The sequence below is a fragment of the Podarcis pityusensis genome (assembly GCF_964106645.2).
Source record: "Podarcis pityusensis genome assembly, chromosome: 2".
NCBI lineage: Eukaryota > Metazoa > Chordata > Lepidosauria > Squamata > Lacertidae > Podarcis > Podarcis pityusensis.
In genome coordinates this window covers 71,856,660-71,877,688 of record NC_138029.1, presented here as the reverse complement: position 1 = coordinate 71,877,688, position 21,029 = coordinate 71,856,660, and the positions used below count along the sequence as shown (strand labels likewise).

The 21,029-nt window shown below is 43.6% G+C and overlaps 1 protein-coding gene and 1 long non-coding RNA gene across 2 annotated transcripts in view; one reads left to right on the top strand and one right to left on the bottom strand.

The window, feature by feature from the left end:
• The first annotated feature begins 1,902 nt into the window (after positions 1-1,902).
• Positions 1,903-18,531, top strand: LOC308472051. Its single transcript, XR_013983273.1, has 2 exons — positions 1,903-2,063; positions 17,921-18,531. It is a non-coding gene; the product is annotated as an uncharacterized lncRNA (long non-coding RNA).
• RBM5 (RNA binding motif protein 5) overlaps positions 18,468-21,029 on the bottom strand; it is a 20,560-nt gene continuing 17,998 nt past the window's right edge. The window contains exons 22-25 of the mRNA XM_080996411.1: positions 20,664-20,738; positions 19,850-19,947; positions 19,635-19,764; positions 18,468-19,114 (exon numbers count right to left, since the gene is read on the bottom strand). Coding sequence (XP_080852537.1) covers positions 18,989-19,114; positions 19,635-19,764; positions 19,850-19,947; positions 20,664-20,738 — 429 coding nt within the window. The 3' untranslated portion in view covers positions 18,468-18,988. The remainder of the gene's footprint in view (positions 19,115-19,634; positions 19,765-19,849; positions 19,948-20,663; positions 20,739-21,029) is intronic.

Genomic DNA, 21,029 nt, shown 5'->3' with positions numbered 1-21,029 from the left:
TGGCCCCTGGGCCTTAGGTTGCCTACCCCTGTTCTACACTGACTGGGAGTAGCTCTCGTGGGTTTTGTGGTGGGTCCTCTCCCAATTCTACCTGGAGAAGCTGGAGATTAAAGCTGGGACCTTCTGCAGGCAACGCAGATGCCCTGAGCTGTCTGCCTTCCCAAAAGGAATGGCTTCCTCCAGTAGGGCTCAGCATGCAGACATCATTCCAGACAGGACAAAATGTCCCTTGTTCAAAGCCCTTGTTTCACGAGCAGCAGCAGCAGCAGCAGCAGCATCCTCCCACTCTTCTAACCTTAGGCATCGCAAGCACAAAGGCCACTGTTACAATAATAGACTCCTCATGTCTGCAGCGTTAGATCAAAGGTCTCCCTCCCGCTCTGCTGTAGCGTTCTAAAGGTTAAGACTTCAAGGGAAGATTGAGTTCTAAATTTGAACTCGTGTACGGGACAAACCTGCAGAGTTGCCTCCACTTATTACTACTAGCCGAGCAAAAACGTGCCCCCCCACTCAAAAACAAAACAAAAAAATACGTGTAACGAATGTTTGCTGAGAAAATGAAACATGAGTTCTGAACTAACAGTGACTTTTACAGATAAAGAGCTTTCGACAACTTGTTCCCTCTTAGTCATCATGGCAGTCGTTTTAAGGTTTTCATCCTAATGCACAAATGTTATTTACAGTCTTAGGGCCAAACTATATGTTATGTCAACAATGTGGTTTGCCCAGATGTTCATGCTTTTTCCTTCAAATCAAATTAGACTGTGTTCCTCATCCAGACTGAGAAGGGGAAACTGCACCTGCTGCAGGGGGGACTCTCATTCATACCCCACCCCACTCCTGGTCCAGTTCTGGATAAGCACCCCCACAGCTGCTATTTGTGAAAGAAAAACCCTGCACTTTAACACCAACCATGTGATCAATGTAATGTGTAGTTTGACCTTTGCATACTTGTAGAAATCTAGACTTTCCTTCAAGGTGGTTTTCTCAAATTCCATTGCTTACATTTTGCTTGTTGGTAGTGTGGTTGGTAGTGTGGTTTTGTTGACTATCCATTGCGTTTCCCCCTCTGTGAATGAAATCATGGGCTCTTTCCTTGTTTCCTTCCTTCCTCATTTATTTTGCAACACATCATTGACGCAACAATTGTGCGTGGGTGGTGGATTTATACATCATTTAGCTTTATTAGTGGTTCTGGAATGCTTCCCCTATGCTACCTCATTAGTGCCATCTTGCTCTGTAGGAGTGCCACGCCCCCTGGAACTTTGTGGTATGGAAACTTAAAGGATTTCACTCAGCAGGAAGCTACAGAACATGGATTGATCGGCAAGGAAGCAAGATGTCTGCCTGAAACCTTTTGCAGGAGCAAACAGTGCCAAAAACTGGATCACATATAACCACCCCAACAGCATCGTGAGCGCAAATCACCACAAGTGCACAATAAACAGCATGTCTGGGGAACTCCTCCAAAGCCACAACTATATACCATTGCATATTGCCGTCAGGACTACGGGGAGGAGGAAGAGGAGGAAGAGGATCTCAGCGAGGGGTGTAGCACACCAGGGCAAGCAGGGGATGGGATCGTAAGTAAGTAAGTAAGTAAGTACTCACAGAGTGATGAAGAATGGTGAAGGCATGGAAGTCAATGCACAGGAACCAGAGCAGCAGGACCCATCGCCAGAGCCAGAGGGGCCCCAGTCTCCACGAACACAGTGGGCTCTGAGGCATAGGGAGCAGCAGGAGTGGCACTCCAGGAGGCTGAGGCAGGCAAGGGCCCACAGCCCAGCTCACTAGCTGGCCAGGTGGGGCTCGCTAGCTCTGGGAGGAGCTGTGTTATTCATCAGTTGGAATAGGCTTGGAACAGGTGAGGGTCACATGCCTCATCAAGCCAGATACTGCAATCAGCATGTAAAGTACAAACTGTGCTGTGTCTGCTCAACTGCCCATGTTGATGGACCTCAGCTTGGATGGTACAGGATCTCTGCAGGACTTTGCTTTGGTTTGGACACTGGAGATTTGGATTGACCCTAGAAAAGGGGATTGGTGGAATGACTTGCTGCCAGGTAGGCCAGGGGTTAAGGACAATCACCTGTTGAATGCTCCCCTAAGTAATCCATTAGGCATTAAATACTGGAATCAAGTATCACATTTGGTAACTATACACAGCTAATATCAGAAGGTTGGGTTTGATATTTCAAGTCTGAGGAATATTCAACATCAAAATGTGCAGAGGAGAAATTGGCAGGCCCATTTCAGTATTATTTGCCCTGTTTGATGGGGCATTTGTGTGTGTTTTTAGAGCTCCGGTGTGAGAAATCACATGATTTGCAACAGCCTCTCCTTTTATTAAAACCAGATGCCTTGAGCCCCTTTGTGGTTGTGGAGGGAAGTTAAGAAGCCAGCCCTTTAGGATTTGTTACCACAAACACTGAAGATGAAGTTTAGGGGTGGGAAAAGGTTGCTACATCCCAATTTCAAGGCTCTCTGCTGTCAGTCACGAGGCTTGTGATGTTCCAAGCAAGTGCAGGTACTGCCTTTTGTAATTCTCTTTGAGAAGCCAGGGCCTAAGGCGCTTTTCGACTCGAGCCACAACTTTGCAGTGAGCTGGAGCGATGTGTTGCTGTAACTTCAAAGAATCTATTGATCCAGGTGGAGCGAGTGTAGACTGTGCCAGCACTTTGTAATTCTGTTTGACTCCCCCCGCCCTCCCCAAGGCAGAAGTAATAGTTACGGAGTGGGAGCTGCAGAGGAAGGAAGGAGAGCCAAGCTGTTATAAACAAGGGAATGAGGACTCGGAACTCCTGAAGCCTATTTTCGTCTCCTGGTGAGGAGGGGGTAGAGATTAGTGGCTAGAACATGGAGAATTGGACTCGGCAAAGGCAGGCTTCTGTTCTCTTGCCAGCTCTTGCAGCTTACAGAAATCCATGGATACTAGTCCAGGGTCTAGAAACTAGCATTCTCAATTGCCCAGGATGGGTAAAGGACAACTCAGTTCCCACCTCCTGTTCCACATGAAGTAAACACCGGGTTAGAGTGATGACAGGATTGACAAGGAAACTGTCTTTGTTTTCTTTACTTCTAGAAAGAGAGAAAGTGGTTTTTATATACAGAAAATAGAATTAGCTGGAGGTTTCTGTGGAGGTCACTGTGGGGTTTGGGGGGGGGGTTAACATTTAGCAGAAGCTTAACAAAATCCACAAGCTCCACCTCAAGTTTTAGACAATTATGCCTTTCCCATTGCCTTCTGAAAACATCATAAAAGGTAATCCCCTCTGCAATTCAAGCTATTAGTTTGTGTTGCACAAGAGGTTGGACCAGCCCCAGTGCCATATTTACATATAAGCTAAACAAGCTATAGCTTAGGACCCCACTCTCTTGAGGGCTCCCCAAAAAAATTAAAGGGAAAAAACAACTGGATGTACATTTCCAAAATAAAAGATGAAAAACAAAATAAAACCTACATACAGCAACAGTGTTTTGTGTTGTGTAGGCTCCTATGATGTAAGTAATGGGCCTATAAATTACCATATATCATATACTCAACACAAAAAACAGCGACAATTTGTTGTTGACAAAGGACAGCTGGACGTATAAAGGACCCCATTACCTTCAGTAGCTTAGGGCTTCATCAAACCTAAACCTGGCCCTGACCAGCCCCCACCTGCTGCCCCGATGACCCCCATCTATTGAGCATTTGTGCTGATCTGATTGCACAAAGCTTACTTGGAGGTTACATTATATCCAATCTTTCTTGAGCATTTGTTGTGATTGTTTGCAAGGCAGTTATAGCACCATGAACATTAGTCATACCGATTCACTCACAGGAAGTTAATGCATCTTCCCCTCATTCATTCATTCACCCCACACTTTACAATGCATTTCCCTGTCACTTTCTGAACCACAAAAAAGTCCACCCTCTTCTTCTTTTAAGATGTTTTTATTTAATTTTATAATTTATAAAACTATATGCCGTGTCTCATGCAAACTATCAAGATGGTGTACAAAGATATATACGAAGACAATAAAAATCAAACATAAAAACAATACAAAACAGTCATTAACACAAGCTAATCTTACGAAAATTAAAACGAATAGGCAGGTCAGCATAAAGGGTCAAGACATGCCTGGAATGTAACAGTGAGATTGCCTACCTAATCTCTACTGGAAGGGTATTCCAGAGCATGGGACCTGGTGACACTAAATGCCTGACTGCTCCGTTAGGCCAGGTGGGTCTCTGTAACCCAGGGGCAATTTGTTGTGCCAGGTAACAGAATGCTTTTACCTAGGGTCCCTCCAGACCGATGGTTTTTTGCAGGTGTATTTTTTTCACGTATCATTGATGCAGCAATAGTGCACTAGAAGTGGATTTATAATGGACTGTCCACACATCATTCCGATTTATCTGTTGCTCTGCAATGCTCCCCCAGTGTTATCACATTGTCTCATTTCTGAGACCTGGGGAGGGGGAGCCTGGGAGGAGTCGATCTAATCCAGCTGTGCCCACCCAGATGCTTACTGCAGCACCAAACACAGGCTGCGGGGATAGGGTGGAGGTGGCCAATGGTCCACAGAACTTCCATCACCACCGCCAGGAAATCCCTCTGTCTTAAGAGCTGCCTGGGAGAGCTTGCACCTGATTTTGGGCCAAGGAAATGGTATACTAGGGTTTACTGTTCCTAGCAAGCAGTTCAGAAATGGACAACAACAGCAATTGCTGTCTGGAACAACACTTCAGCACAAACAAAGTAGGAGAACAAATCTCGGGAGAGTTTGATGTATAGCTACATGAGCACAAATCATTTTGGATGCACCAAAGAAAGGAGGCCTGGAAAGGTCCCTACATGCATAAGCCCAAAGTTCAGGTATTCAATTAAATCCCTCCTGCAAAACACCAAGAGCCTCTGGAGGTTGCCCCGGGTTATTCTCAGCGGATATTCTGCACCTCAGGTGGTATGGCTCTTATCTTGGCTTGTTCTCACCATAGCTGGTCCCAGCTGGGGGTAGAAAGCATGCTTCACTGAGGATGAATTCATGTGGGCACAATCCTAGAGAAAGCGACATGCATAATGTATAAATAAATCCAGCTGAAGTTTGTGAGCACTGAAAAGTGTGGTTTCAATGGGGCATAATTGCCATCTACTTCATCTGGAGATTTTCCAGTAGGTTTCTCCCCCTCTCTGTGTGCTGCTGTACCTGTGCGATTGCACAATCTCTCTCTCTCTCCCCCCGTCCCCGAATTGCAGTGCTGTTTGTATTGTGTAGGAGTATTGTGTGGGAGCAGAAAATTTCATGCTCTTTTTTTCTTTTTAAGGGGCTATGAGTGCTCATCTGTCTAAGCAGCTAAGGGCTCTCATTGAAACACGAACTCACTGAAGTAAGAATAAAATGTAAAGCAGATTAAAAATAGTTCTAACACTCCACCTGTGATGAGGGGTGGCATGTGCGCTACTTGTAAGCAGTGATGTCACAAGGACTACCCAATAGTTGCCTGCAACAGCATCACAATAAACCTTCACACTTCAGCTGCACATGATGTTGTTTTTTTCCTTTCTGGCAACTTTATTTTAGGGTTTTAGCAGGCGCCTTTATTTGTTTGGGGTTTTTTTATTTATTTGAAAAGTCCTAATATCAGCTAAGTCCTTCAACTAGTAGGTTGACTCATTGCAAGAAAAACAAGGGCCGCAATTGGGTCTGCCAGGGAGAGTATTAACAGAAATAAACATGCATTCCTCTACCCCCACCCTTTGTACAAGCCCTAAGACTTTCTGCTGCATTATAATGAATGCATCATAGTCCAATACTAGGCAGAAAAGTTATCAAGTTCAGTGTTAGAAAGTTCTCTCTCTCTCTCTCTCTCTCTCTCTCTCTCACACACACACACACACACACAGAGAGAGAGAGAGAGAGAGAGAGAGAGAGAACTTTCTAACACTGAACTTGATTGCCTTTGCTAATCAGCTGTAGATCTATCCCCAACCAGATCTGATCTTCCTTCACATGGCAGATGCAGCAGATTACTTCTGGTGACAAAAGTTTATGGATTAAATAATTTCAGTTGATTCCAAATGGTTAAGGTTTTAGGTATTCCCAAGCAATTTTAAAATGCTAGAACTGCTTGAGTTTCCTGTTGTGAGATCCCCAAAGGATTTCAGACGGGACAGCCTGCACACCCATGAAGAAACAAAACAGGAGTGAACACTTTGTGTTCAGGTATACAAAATATATTCTCCAAGAAGTGAGCACAGTGTTTCAGCACACACATTTCCTCATGCACATGATACGCAGAATGAGAAATACATGAAGGAATTGAAAGCTGCAGCAAGATTAAACTGTGCAGGCCCAGCAATCTTCAGAGTCCGGGAATTCGATCTGGAAAATGGTGAATATAACTAACCCACTAGTGCTACTGCGTAAACAAAAATGGGTAATTAAGAACCACACAATCTGGGGCAAAATTTGGTGGCAGATAATTTTGTGAGCATCTATATATTCTGGGTGGCCTGTCACAGAAACGTGGCCTTTCACAAATCATCGACACCAATCAAAGCAGTACTCAAAATGGGGTGCCCCCCCCCGAAAAGGACAATGGGCCTTTTAAAACAGTTTGGCACTCTAGATAACTCCTTCCTTGGGTGACTGGGAATACTGAAAACCTTTCTTAGTCAATCAATTGTGAAATCCCTTTGAAGCAAGAACACAATCCAGGAAAGACTAGACTTGCCGTCCTCTTAAGAGGGCCCACCAGTCAGAAAGCTAGACAAGACATTTATTGTCTCTATTAAGAGCAACAGGAAACTTCTGGCTCCACCCAAACACAATGAAGTCCAGTGCTACCCAGTGACTAAATTTTGTGATGACACTGTCCATGCACCTTGGCTCCAAGTGAATATGAAAGCAGCATTGGTTTGTTAAAGCTTTTCATAGCAGAAGCCACCTAATCAGTTGCACGTGGTTTCTCTGAAACCATTATCTGCTTCCTCCCAATCTTAGTATTTCCTTTGTCCTATTCTTCAATAACTGCACTTCTTTAAATTTCTGACTTAAATGCTTTGCAATTCCAAAGAAATACAGCCATGTACATATAATAGCCAGTTGCAAACTCATCATCTCATATAAACGCTTTGCCACAGCTGTCCGTTGTCACATCCTAGCTCAGGAACTGAACTTTGGCAAAGGAGGCAGCCTCTGGCATTTCCCAGGAATTGGTGAGAGGCAATGCCCTGGAGATAGGTCCCCCTAGCCACTGACACATAATGTTGGTGTGGACAAGTGTGGAAGAGGTCTCACAGCAAGTCTGTCCAACAACCTATTGGGGTGGATGTTTCCTCCTGCTCATGTTTCCCTTGAAGGAGTGCATAGACTGAGAGGAAAACACACACACACACACACACACACACACACACACACACACACACGGAAAGTGTTAAGCCCTGTTAGGATCCCACATACTCCTCCCCAACGGCTATTTTTAAACTTTTAATGCAAGCAAAGATGCATGCAGACATCTCCGAGAGCCAGTGTGGTGTAGTGGTTAAGAGCGGCAGATCATACGGGGAACCAGGTTTCGCGTCTTCTCCTCCACATGCAGCTGCTGGGTGACCTTGGGCTAGTCACACTTCTCTGAAGTCTCTCAGCCCCACTCACCTCACAGAGTGTTTGTTGTGGGGGAGGAAGGGAAAGGAGAATGTTAGCCGCTTTGAGACTCCTTTGAGTAGTGATAAAGTGGGATATCAAATCCAAACTCTTCTTCTTCTTCTCCGTCATATCATGCAATTTTGCCCCGAGTTGGATGCCCCAAAGATTCCAGACACCAGTTCTGCCCTTGGGACTATTTGCTTTGATTGACACAATCCCCACTTTCCTCTTCCCCTCTCTAACTGGGGAAGCTTCCAATGTGTGGGAGGGATGGCCCCCATTTCACCACACCCAACAAACAATAGAACATCCAGACTTTTAAAAGAGTTGTCAGTCTTCGTTCAGAACACTATCAGCGATTGCCCAGACTTGTTCATGGGGCAAGCAGATCATTAAGAACGAGACCATTGTGGTGACCTGGGTGACATTCTGCGTCAGAGCTCTCATTTCAACTCTCCTCTCTCTCCTCGCACATTTAATATTAGAAATGTTACGAATTGCTCTTTGATTGGAGCAGCCTGCTTGGAGATGGAGAAAACTGCCTGCATTAGTCCTTTCTCTTTGTTTTCCCTTTCTTCTCTCTTTACTTTAAAGAAGGAAAGTTCAAGGTCTGACTCATCTCCCCTTGCCAGGAGGAAGGTATTTTTGAGCAAGATCAATAGACCTAAAGAGAGAGTGAGATGAGGAAATGCATTTTATCGACCGGCTAAATCTCCATGCTGGGAAACTCTCGCCGTGAAATTATTTCCCTCCAGTTAGAAACAATCACCAAGAGAATCAAAGCACTTACTGTGTGCCTGGCTCTCTGCCAGTGGGGGTGCTGCAGAAGCTGCAGGACCAGATGCTTCCTGAAGGGGGTGCTGCTGCTGCTACTGCCCAGGCAGAAAGAACTATCTTCTTTTATTGCCCCATTCTACCAAGAGCAGAGCCACAAGACCACTAAGAGAAGTTTCCATTGTTACCTCGCTGGAGGCGGGACAGGGTGTGCAAGTTCCCAGCATTTCCTCCATGCTGGAGATGCAAATTCCCAAGAACATACCCGTTTTGGTTTGAGACAACACAGTTTTCATTTTTTCATTTCATTTTATTTTGGTTAAAAAACCAAACAAACCAGCTGAGTCACCCTCTTTCCTGGCTGGTTGACAATTCAGTGAGAAGGAACCGCATGGGTAGGGTCTGTATTTCAACCCATTTTGGAGCAGGGGGGCTTCTACCTTGGGGAACACAGTGCCCAGGCCACTTGGCAAGAACATACGGATGACCAGCTTAACACGTGGTTGGTTACACATCATAGCAGGCTCCCACTTTTGGCTAAATCTCACAAATGTGCATACTAGTGGGCACGAAACTGCATTTGTTGGCACAACTGGTAGTTGCCATGAGGGTTGCTGATCGAATGCAGCAATCTGTAGCAGTGCAAGAGACACTATGATAGCATTTGTCCATTATCTCCGCAGCAAGTGGCAGCTTTTAACTCTTGATCAAGCTGCTTGAATCTTTTTGCATGATTGACAGACAACCGCTTTTGTCAGCTATTAAGTTAAATGTTTGGCGTGAGTTCTGTGCAGAGGAGTGTCTTAGTTTGATTGAGGAATTGCCAGAAAGTGGAAAGTTTTGATGGCTAGGATAAGAAGCAATGAAAAGCATCCACCTTTCCCTCTCTTGTCAGTTGTTGCTGGAGCTCCCAGGTAGCAGGGGAATTCGTTGCAAATCAAAAGAATATGGAATTCTTTTGAATTCCCCCCCTGCACATTTCCCTGCTTTTCACAGCTGTCAACGATGATAAACAGAAGGATTATATTCAATGTTGTGTAAAAAGGGGGGGGGGCAGCACAAAACACACCATAGACTCTCCCCCCCACTCCCCCCCCCAGACTTTCTGATAGTGCCCTAATGCATTAATTATGAGACCCAGGTATGTATAATTTAAGATGTGTTCAATCTCCACTTCTTTGGAGTGGAACTTTACTTTGCTGAGGTTTGGACTAGTTTTCCATCAGATGCATTTGGAGCTCTATGTGTGATGAGATTGTAGCAATTGCTGGTAACGTCATGATAGCGTGTAGGTGGCTGTTTCGTCTCGTCTTCCTGAGCTTGATGAGTAGCTCAAGATGGCTGGGAAATTATCGATGTGTTTAGTAAAGAAGAAGTTTGAGCTGAGAATGGCTCTCTTGTTTACACCCCGCTTGTCTGAAGTCTCTAATTTGTTTTCAGTACACATCCTTCATTTGATGGATCTGTGCACAGATTTAGTTAGATCATATGTTTTTGCTTCAACACCAACCCTGGACGCCAGATGAAGTCAAACATTTTCTTGAAGTTAATGGCAAATATTTTCCCTTTTACATGTTTGTGGACTATGTTGCAAAGATACAGGCAGTGGCCCCACCCCCGTTTTTCCCCTTCCAGTGAGGAAACTAGTTTGACTTAATTCTGCTATTGGTGTGTCAAGGATATTTCATTAGTATTTCAGTAGAACCAGGAAAGAGGAGACTTTTCTTACTGATTGCTTACTTTAGAGAGAAAATGAATTCTAAGAGTAGCCGCAGACCCAGAGTATGAACCCAGCTTCTGCTACAGACATACATCACAACACATGAAATACGACATCAAGTAGATTCCCATGACAAAGAGATGTGTCAGCCAATAGGTCTTTTGTCCTTAATTTTGGCTGAATTGAATTCATTGAATTAAATTTTCTATTTGATTTGGGTATCTGCAAACATGACTTGAAAGCTGGCAACACCAACCCTGTCATGCGGGCTGCAGATGACCACAGTGCCTGGAGACAGGTTGTGTATCCATAGCAGTGACCAGAGGAAGAATGACTGTTGGGAGGAGCACAGAGAGAAGGAATGTCGTGTTGCACCTGAAGCAGCAAAACTGGATGCCTTCATCTGCCCCAGCTGCAACAAAACATCTCTCTCCCATATTGGTCTCCACAGCCACGGCAAGTGCTGCAACCTTCCAACAGTTTGACTTCGCCCCCCGAAAGTGTACTCCACCATTGTCTCCTGAGACAGATGGATGCCAACAACTTAACAATTGATTTTATCATTTGCAAATACAGTTTAGCTTTTAAAGATGGTAAAATCAAAGGCTTTGAAATGCTGCAGGCACTGGCATTTTAGAAGATTCAAATCTTCCATAACTTGATATTTTAGAACTTCAAACTGTGGCAGACTGAAGGTCAGCTTTTAGTGAAATGGAAACTTTCAAACTGAGTGTACAAACACAAGGATAAGCTTATGAATTTAGCTTCCAAAATATACATTAGTTTACTTCATCTATTTCTGAAGATGTTTACCCATGATGTAAGAAAATAAACTATAAGAAGGTGGAAAGTATTTAACAATGTGACTAGCTTGTTTGCTGTAATATAAGGTTACCAAACATCCCCGTTTCCCGGGGACAGTCCCTGGATTTACAAATCAGTCCCCTGACAAAATCCTATCATTCCTACTAAAGTTGAAAAGTGTCCCTGGATTCATTGAAAAAAATATGGTAACCTTACTGTAATATCTTACCATCCCTGGGTTGGAGACTAGACTCTGAAGTGACTTTTCTCTATCTTTTCACTGTAGCCCATACAATTAGGTTGCGCTCTGTACCCACAGAGAGAGAGAGAAACTTTTACATGAGTAGAAGTAAGATTTAAACTCATCAGGGTCCCTTGTCTCTCAACCTAAGATTATTCACTGAGGCTATATGCACACGCTGTTGCCTAAGATGTTCAGCAATCATTCCTCAGCCTAAGACTATTCACTGAACTCACTTCCAGACAACCTGTTTATACTGATTTGTTAGCACAAAATTTGTGTGGAGATTATACGACGCTGACTGCTTATGAATAGTCATTCTGATTTGTTAGCGGGAAGGTTAGGCAATGTCGTATCCAGTGCATTTTCCTTGCCACAAAATAATTCATGGGCAAGGGTGTGTGGATTCCCCGCGCCCCCAGTGGGTTTGCAAGAACACCAAATCCACCTTAATAGTGCAACCTGATTTTGCTGGTATGCCATTAAATCTTACCTGCAAATGGCAACAATCTGAAAGGGGCCTGGGACTATATGGACCAGTTGTTGTTCAGTGGCAATTTCTCAGGACTTTTGCAGACTTTTCCTTTAGTAATAAGACCCTGGGGAAATGTCCAATTGTAAGCGCACTTGTTTCGCACACAGATGCTCTGAGGTTCAGTCCATGGCATTTCCAGCTACGGCTTTGAAAGACTCCTGTCTGAAACCCTGGAAGCCCACTGTCAGTTGTAGATCAGGGGTAGGGGGGATAGACTACAACTCCCATCCAGTGGCAGAGCTTCATGCTCCGGCACCAGGGGGCGGAGAGCTGGCGCATGCCCTGGGGGCATGGCACGCCTCCTAGGGCCATGGTGCACCGTCTGCGGGGGCGTGGCACCCAGTGCGTGGGGAGGCAGCCACGATGGCACCCCACCGGGATCGCACTGCCAGTGACAGTGCACTCCCCCTGCCCCCTACTTCCTCCGCCAGTGCTCCCATCATCCTTGAGTGTTGGCAGTGCTTGCTGGGGCTGATGGAGCTGAAGTCCAACAACATCTGGAGGGAAACTCTTGTGTAGACAGTACTGAGCATGCTGGTCATTAGCCACTTACTCACTGTAAGACAGTTTCCTATGTCCCCTCCAGGAGACCCCCTTTCCTGTGCAGTCACACACACAGGCTCTGTTCAGAGCCCTCTCAAGGAGCATTCTGCAGCTGTGATCAGGGAGCTCGTGCTCTGAACTTCCTCCTGAGAGGAAAATTTCTCTCTCCCTCTCTCCCTCTCTTTCCCCCTCCCTCCTGCCTGTGCAAGCCTTGAAAATTGTGGGATGGCCACCCATTCAGATCTTTTCTGTCAAGAGAGCAGCTCAGGATTTTTTTTTAAAATATATATTTTCACAGTGAGATTTAGAATTTAGTTTTTCTCTGTTAGGGATCTCCCTTGTTCTTTTTCCTGGATTCTTTGTGCGGTTTGGCTATAATTCATGGTTTTCCTGATTTGTTCCCCTTCCCCTTAGTTTTTCTGCATACTGATGGTGCAGCAGTCATCTGTTAAACAGCACTGTGGTCCCTACCACTGATGGGCACAATTGGTTTTTGATTTGTCTTGGCAAGGAGCAGAACATGGATTCTTGCCGGTGCTGTTTAAAATCCACTAAGCAGCACGTTGCAATCACTCCCCGAGGCTTACAGCATCATTTGGAGAAGGAAGTCTTGGCAGATGCTCCTGCCGAATGGCCCATTGAGCCTCGGATCCTGTCTCTGGAGATGATTCTGTGCTCGACTGGTATTCCTCTGGCGGTGACCTCTGAGAACTCCACCACATCGTTGGTTCCAGCAATGGCTTGGAAGCACACCACTGCCACAGTCTCCATGTAGTCTTTGAAGTACACCTGCCCTTTCTGTGCCAACAGTTTCTCACCAAGAGAAACATGAGTCTAGCATGTCACCTCAGGTCCTTTTTTTGGGAGCAGATATTTGCCTAATTGCTCAATCTGAGCCAGCCAGTCCTGGTTGCAGTGGCAACTTAACCAACCGCACCACTGGTGCTCATACTGGAACAGTGGCAGAGCATATGCCAGCGCTGTCCAGGGCATGGCAGGGAGTAGCAATTCATGATGTTATCAGTTGGATGCCCAATAGAGAGTCAACACAAGCGTATAAACCCCATCTAGTGCTCGGGCCCATGTCATTTGGGAAACTCTTCCCTTGTCTGTCCTTCTATCCAGCCTGCCAGGATCTCCTTCTGCAATATGTAACAGAGCATTGTGGTACAGCAAGAGATTTGTGAGCCCTTCACTGACTAGTGGCAGGTGGAGAAGACATTGGACATCTGCTACGGCTGCATCCCAAAGAAGAAAATAAAGGATATTGTGGACAAGAGCCCACAATCCCTACCAGAGCTTGCAGCCCTTTTGCTTTAGTGGAATCATCACAGGGCGTCTGAAGTCAACATAATCTAATCTTAAAACAATTGGGTCCAAGGGTTTTGCTGTCCCTCCTCTGCCAGCAGTGACACACAAATATATCAAATAGAATCATAGCATTCTATCACAGTAAGTTGAAATAATTTCCCTCTCCTCCCATACACTGGCACACACATGCACACACCCGTACTTTCTGTGGAAGTGAGGTTCCCAAAAGTTAGTGAGAGAAGATGATAGACTTTAGGTCCTTTAAAGTGCCACTTGGGTTGGAGGAGTGGGGCTTATGTTCAATGGCTATTGTGGATCTGCTACCATGGATAAAGCTATATTTAAGCTCATGGATGCAGTATCTGTTATTGGTTGCAAGTTTATTGGTTGGTAAAGACAAATGCATCTTTTCTGAGCAAGCCACATGAGAAAGCGCTGTGTAGCAGGGGTAAGGAGGGACTGTCATTCTTGGGAATCTGCTGTCGCCTAGTGGGGATTACGCAGTAGTGCAGACGACGATTCTGTGCCAAGCGCTATTCTACCCTGCCTTGTCGTGATTCCATAGATAGGCATTTGGGACACACCCAGATGGAAATGAAATTCGTGGCTATTTGAAAAACAGGAACAGAAAAGTTAAGATAAACATGTGCTCCTGGATGCGTAAACAAATCACTCACAGAATGATATTATTAACCAAGAGAAGGGGAACACATCCACAAACAGCAGAGCTTATTATTGGGTGCAGCAATGGTGGTGGTGGGTTGTGGGTGTAGATTTTTATTCCATATACAGTGGTACCTCGGGTTAAGTACTTAATTCGTTCCAGAGGTCTGTTCTTAACCTGAAACTGTTCTTAATCTGAAGCACCACTTTAGCTAATGGGGCCTCCTGCTGCTGCCATGCCGCCAGAGCACGATTTCTGTTCTCATCCTGAAGCAAAGTTCTTAACCCGAGGTACCATTTCTGGGTTAGCGGAGTCTGTAACCTGAAGCGTATGTAACCTGAAGCGCATGTAACCTGTATATGTAAGTACCACTGTATATGTAATCTTCCCAACCACCATGTAGACCCTTTTATCATATGTGGTCTGCATACGTCACATTGTACATTTTATTAGGTGGAAGGGATATTCATACAGGAGAAATGTTTGAGAGGGTGAATTATAGATACATCATGAGAAGCAAACAGATACTGTTAGTGGGATGAACAAGAGTAAACCAAAATGTTAGTGAAACACATGAAGGAAAAAAGAACTAGAGGGAAAAACAGGTCTGTTGATAGAGGAAAAAGTAAAATATTTGGGGGTATGGCTAACAGCAAGGAAATCAAATTTGTTTCAAGGTAATTATGTTAAAACATGGAGAGAAATCAAGAAAAAGTTAGAAATATGGGGAAGAATGAAACTTTATTGGGAAGGGTTTTAGTCATAAAAATGAATGTTCTGCCGAGGATGACTTTATTTCAGACAGCTCCAGTGATTGGTAATGCAGGATGCTTCAAGGAATGGCAAAGAAACATAATAAAAATTATCTGGCAAGGGAAGAAACCAAGAATAAAATATAAAATTTTAATTGATGCAAAAGAAAGAGGTGGCTTCTTGCTGCCAGACTTAAGACTATACTGAGGCATCCTGTCTTTGCTGGTTAAAGGAGCGGTTTTTATTGAAGAATATGCAGGTTTTGGATCTTGAAGGACATAAGAAATTTGGCAGGTATGCATATTTATGGCATGGGAAAACTGGAACACAAAGATTTCACCAGTGCTTTTTTTTTCTAAAAAAAATGTTTAGGGTATTCTCATTTTCCTACTCATATTGAAATGCCCAATGAGGCCAAACTTAGATTCACAAAATGTTTAGGGTTATGTGTACCCCTGTGTACCCCCAGAAAAAAAGTGCTGGGTTTCACCAACCATCTAATTAGTAAAAAAATTATATAGAGTATGGGATAAATATAAAAAACTTGCTGGAAAAGAAAACAGCAATGTGGCACTCACCAGTAGAAGCCATAGCGGTGGGAGAAAAAGAATATGGAAGTGGACTGGGTAACATATAGGGAGTTGCTAATAGAGGTGGAAGGGGAGGTTAAACTAAAAAAGTTTGAAGAAATAAGTGGAATATTAAGTTGACCACAATATCGCCAATTAAATGAGATATTTTAGATAGATAAAAAAATGTCTTTACAACTCAAACCTCCCAATTAGAATAATCAAAAGATAATGTCTAAAATGTATAAATTATTATTAGAATGTGAAATGGAAGGATGCAATGGTCAAATCATCAATGATACACTGGGCAATGGATATAGGTTATAATATTGATATGGCAGCATGGGAAAGAATTTGGAAAGATTTAAAATTTACAGCATGCTACACTTTAAAACTACATGGTGATGTATAGATGGTATTTGACGCCTAGCAAGCTGGCAAAAACGTGTAAGTCTGAATCCAATATATGTTGGAAATGTAAAGAGAAAGAAACTTTTTCATATGTGATGATCTTGTAAGGTTGCAAAAGCCTTCTGGGAAATGATTTATAATGAATTGGAAAAAATATGTTTAAAATATGTTTTTAATATGTTTTAAAATGTTTTTTAAAACCCCAGCTTTTCTTTTAGGTGTACTTGAAGAGGTGCCGAAAGACAAACAAAAAACAAAAACACATGTATGCAACCACAGCTACCCAAATAATATATGCCCAAAACTGGAAAGAGGAGCTGACCCCCGTTTTGTGTACTCAGTGAGTAGTACCACCCCAAGGTACTAGCACAGAGTACTTTTTAGCAGTTTAGGTTGATAATGAGAACTTTGCCCCTGCCCTCACATGTAACCTAGCTAGAATAATCCATGCCTTAGTAACCTCCCTTTTAGATTACTGCAAGGTGCTGTATGTGGGACTGCCTCTGAACTCTCCAGGAACTTCTGTTGGTGTGCAAAACAAGGTCTGCTCCTGTAAGAACATAAAGTGGACCCTTGCTGGATCAGACCACAGTCCTGCTCCAGGACTGTGGTCTGATCCAGCAAGGGTCCACTTTATGTTCGTATTGCTTCCTGTGCAAAAAATTGAGACCCAGTTCTCTTCTCTCCTCCCCCAATATGCCCTGATGGATGTTATCCACATGGGCAAACATGAGATTCAGGAACAGGTGGCCTGCAAAACCCATGGGCCAGAAGGAAGCCATGGAGCTCCAGCTACTTGCTGCTGTGCCATTGCTTCCGACAGCTCCATTCTGAATCAACTGACCCTACCAGGACCTGCTAAGACAGGCCTCTGTTTTGGAAATCCTCTTCAGAAGTGAATCTCGTAACACTAGAAGTCTGCTGGATCATGCCAATGGCTGATCTGGAGCAGCATCCTGTTCTGTGTGGCTGATGAGATGTCTGTAGGAAACCTGCAAGCAGGACCTGAGCACAAGAGCACTCTACTCCCCTGGCTTCCTGCAACCTCTCCCTTCCTGAGACAGGCTGCTTGAGCCACCGACTAAAGGATGTCATCACTGGGATGGGTGAGGTTGAATTGGAACCGGGATTGACAATCTGACTCTGATGCGGCAGGACCTACTCTTTAAGGTATGTAGGTAGAACTTGGTTTAGGGCACTACTTCAATTCAGATTATAAATCAGTTGGAAGGGGCCCAGAGGGTCATCTAATCCAGCCCCCCGCAATGCAGGAATCTCAACGAAATCCTACATGACAGGTGGCCATCCAACCTCTGCTTAAAAGCCTCCAATGGGAGAACACCACCTCTCATGTCTGTTAAACAGCTCTCACAGAAAGGTAATTCCTACAGGGTTTCGTGTTTTGAAACTTGAATGCATTGGTTCAGACTCTCTAGTTTCTGAAGGAGAAAACAAGCTTGCTCCATCCTCCATGTGAGAGTCCTTTGAAGATAGCTATCATACAAAGGCCAAGCAGTTCCATCTCCATGGGAAGGAAAGTAGGGAATAGAGAAAAGACTGGCAGCTAGCTGCCTGCTGCACTCTGGCTTGTGCTTCTCTGCAAGGATACACCTGGAGGGAACCTCACTAGGCAAAATGCCATGTAGAAGCCTTCTAGTGGCATTTAGAGGGATACGCCAGTAGTTCCCCCATCCAAGACAACACCAACTACTCACTTAAGAAGCGGAGCAATTATGCCCTTTGCTGAAGTCCAAATTGACTACTGTATCTGTAGCCAGCCTATTTGTGCTGGCTCCCTAAAGAATGCATTACGGATTCTACGGACAGCAACTGAATAAAGCTCTTAGCCATGCTCAGGGGCTAGGGAATCCCCTGTTGAAGTGAACTGCACTACTGCAGCTCTAGCATTCAGTTTAATAACTCTCCAATGCACTTTACACTTGCTTGTATCTTTATTCAGGAGGAATGCTTTCTTGCCAAAGCCACCAGAAGTGGAGAAACAGAACCAAGAGAGACAATCCAGAGAAACAAGAGGTGAGAATAAAGCAAAGAAAGCGAAAAACCATCCAACAGGAGCAGAGAAGGTAGGAGAAACCACTATCCCATACTAGGAAGGAAAGGAAATTGATGTGGCAGTAGGGGACTGGCTATATAGTTGCTTGGGCATAGGATCCTGACCCATTTCTTTTCCTGGAGTTCTGCTGGCACACTTGCAGTCTTCCTAAATCTTTCCTATTTGTTAATCCCCAAATGGATATATTCCCGTAACACAACCCCAATTATGTGATAAGAGCTCAAATAACTTGGTTAGTGTTGTCAACAGGATTGCTGGTGTCATGGGAACCAGGGCAGTAGGTGCCATTTTTTGGGTACATACAGATCCTTTTCTGAATACTTCAGAGCAGGACCAAAGGTATTTTATCTATTTGTTATCATCAGCAAACAGGTAGTTAGACATAGTCACTTATTCTTTTCCATAAATCAACTTTCCCCGCTAAGAAACAAAATTTGGTTTAGGCTTTATTTCTTCTTGAAAGAAGCCTGGACTGGCATCTATAATCAAAATCTTCAGAGAGAAAAAACTATACAAAGAAATATCTTACAAAATATACAGGAAAGTTTTGCCAAAAATGAGAAACAGTACAAAGTAGGCAGATATAACAGTGTAAAATCACATTAACACTTCCTCAACTGCTCCACAGGACAGGTGTGGGTTTTTGACTACACAAATTTAATAGCATGACACATAAATTTACACTATATACAAAAATGTATAAAGATCCAGCACCCCCTTTTAATCTAGTTATGGTTCGTCCAACATGAAGCTGTGGTGTTTTGTGTTTTATGATCCACAAAGAGAAGCATTACACGCTGGAATTTATGGAAATCCTGAAACTAGAAGTAGTTAACCTCAAGCCATAACTAAAGTAACTGCAATGCCTCCAAGGTCATAAGGTTTTTAACAGTCTGTTTGGGGGGAAATAGGGTGAGATGTTTCATGCTTTTCTGCTTCCAAGATGGACAGTGCTTATTCCATTTCAGTGAATCGAGCAAACATAGCTTTCCGTACTGCATCTTTGTAAGAGTCTGCTGTAGAGACACCGTAAGAACTACCTTTTGCTCCTAGCCCAGCTCCCCTCATTCTCACTTGAGCCTGCAAAGAAACACAGGTATTTTAGCAGCAGCAAAACAAACATGACCACAGAAGTTACGTTTCATTCATCACAAGTCTCAATGGGTGAACAACACCCCACCTCTGAAAAATAATTTAAACTCAATTTTTAGCCAAGCAAGTATGATCCACACCCCCCCCCAAAATATTCCTCAGGTATGCTGTCCCAATTCAGCAACCTTTTTTTGGGCCAGTGGGCACATTTGAAAAGTGCCATGAGTGTTATTCAGAAAACGTCTGCCGTGGTTAACACAAAATGGTTGTCACATCCATAAAAGCAGAAAGAAACAGGAGCACAAAATGGTGTGAGCAAGTGTGTCCCCCAATGGGAAAAAGTCACCTAAATCTGTCACTGCCACACTTGTTCTGAGCATCTCTCCTCCATTCAAGAGAGATTGAAGCGTGGGCATGTTTAAGATTGTGTACTTAAGTGTAATTCAGATTTTTAAACCACTTTTCAACTATCTAGGATGACAACCATATACAACTCCTCCCTGCTTACCTCAATGGGGGCTGTGATACCTTGACATTTCCTTCCTAATCCTGAACCTTCCCTCCAGCCCATAGCTTGAAGCATTTTGTTGCCAATATTACTATGGTCAATGCCATCTTTTGTGGGCTGTTCATAATTCCTAAAAAACAAACACACAGTTAAACTAAGGAAAATTTAGAGAATTTAATTTAAATGTAAAATGGTAAAATATTTGAAATACATACACAGTGCCTGCATCAAACACTTTTTTCCGCTTTGGCTCTGGTGGCTCTGGTATGCCATATTTCTCACGTCTTTCAGCTGCTCTGTCTCTGTATTTCATCTGAAATTATATCAATTTCATCAACTTCTGAACTCATTGTCAACCCCAGCACATACTCTAGTACCCTTCTGCTTCTAAGTAGCAAAACAATGTGGCATCTATTGATGTAGGCAGCATAGAACGCAAGAGAGTCAAGTACAATATCCAAACAGTGGAGAAAAAGAGAAAGAACGGGTGCACATCATACAGACTGATCCCACTCTATTGCTACTGGATTCAATTATTTTCAGAATTAAGAATTGTTGCCCATTTTTAACGTTGACAAAATAAAGGGGGCACAACAAAAAGTTCTGAACCAGATTGCAACAGTTAATACATAAAGTACATGAATGGCAATCATTCTGCAGATTTTGGCTGCATAACTAGTTGATCTAAAATCTTTATTCCCCACCCCAAAAGACACATGTGAACAAGATGTATTTTTTTCTGTGTTGCAGAAAACTAGGACACTGGAAGCTCCTAAATGTTAGGGGGTTGGCAAGATATATTCCTTCCCCTTGAGCTTTTTTCAACTACCAAGTTTCAATCCAGGACTTCCCATCTTTTACTTATTTCGTGTTTGAGAACCATAGTTTGCATTTCTATCATTCCAATTTCTTTTTGAAAGCAATAGAATTAACCCAAATCTTGGGGATCGCAACAGAATGCTTGTGGAATGTTGCCTGGGGGCTGAATGAACACCTCAAAATCTATTGTCTTGTTTACATACCACTTACCTCTCTCTCACGCATTTCCAAGGCTTCTAGCTCTTGCTCTGATAGTCTCGATCTCCTGTAGATGTCCATGTTTTGCTTTATAGGAAAAAACAATCAAAATTGAATAATTGAGACTGGCACAGGAAGCTATTTTTTTTTAAAAAAAAAAATCTGATTTAAGACTACCTCACGGTTTTATTCCTAACAAGCAATATCCATAAGTAATAAAACACTGCAAGTGAGCTCAATGCCACATACTATTTTGTGTATCTAAAAAGACAGACAAAATTTGTGCCCCCCCCCAATCATGTGGGATACAACCCTGTGGGAAGTATCCCAACAGAAGACATAGACAGGCATAGTAATATTAAGAGTGCGCTCCAGCTC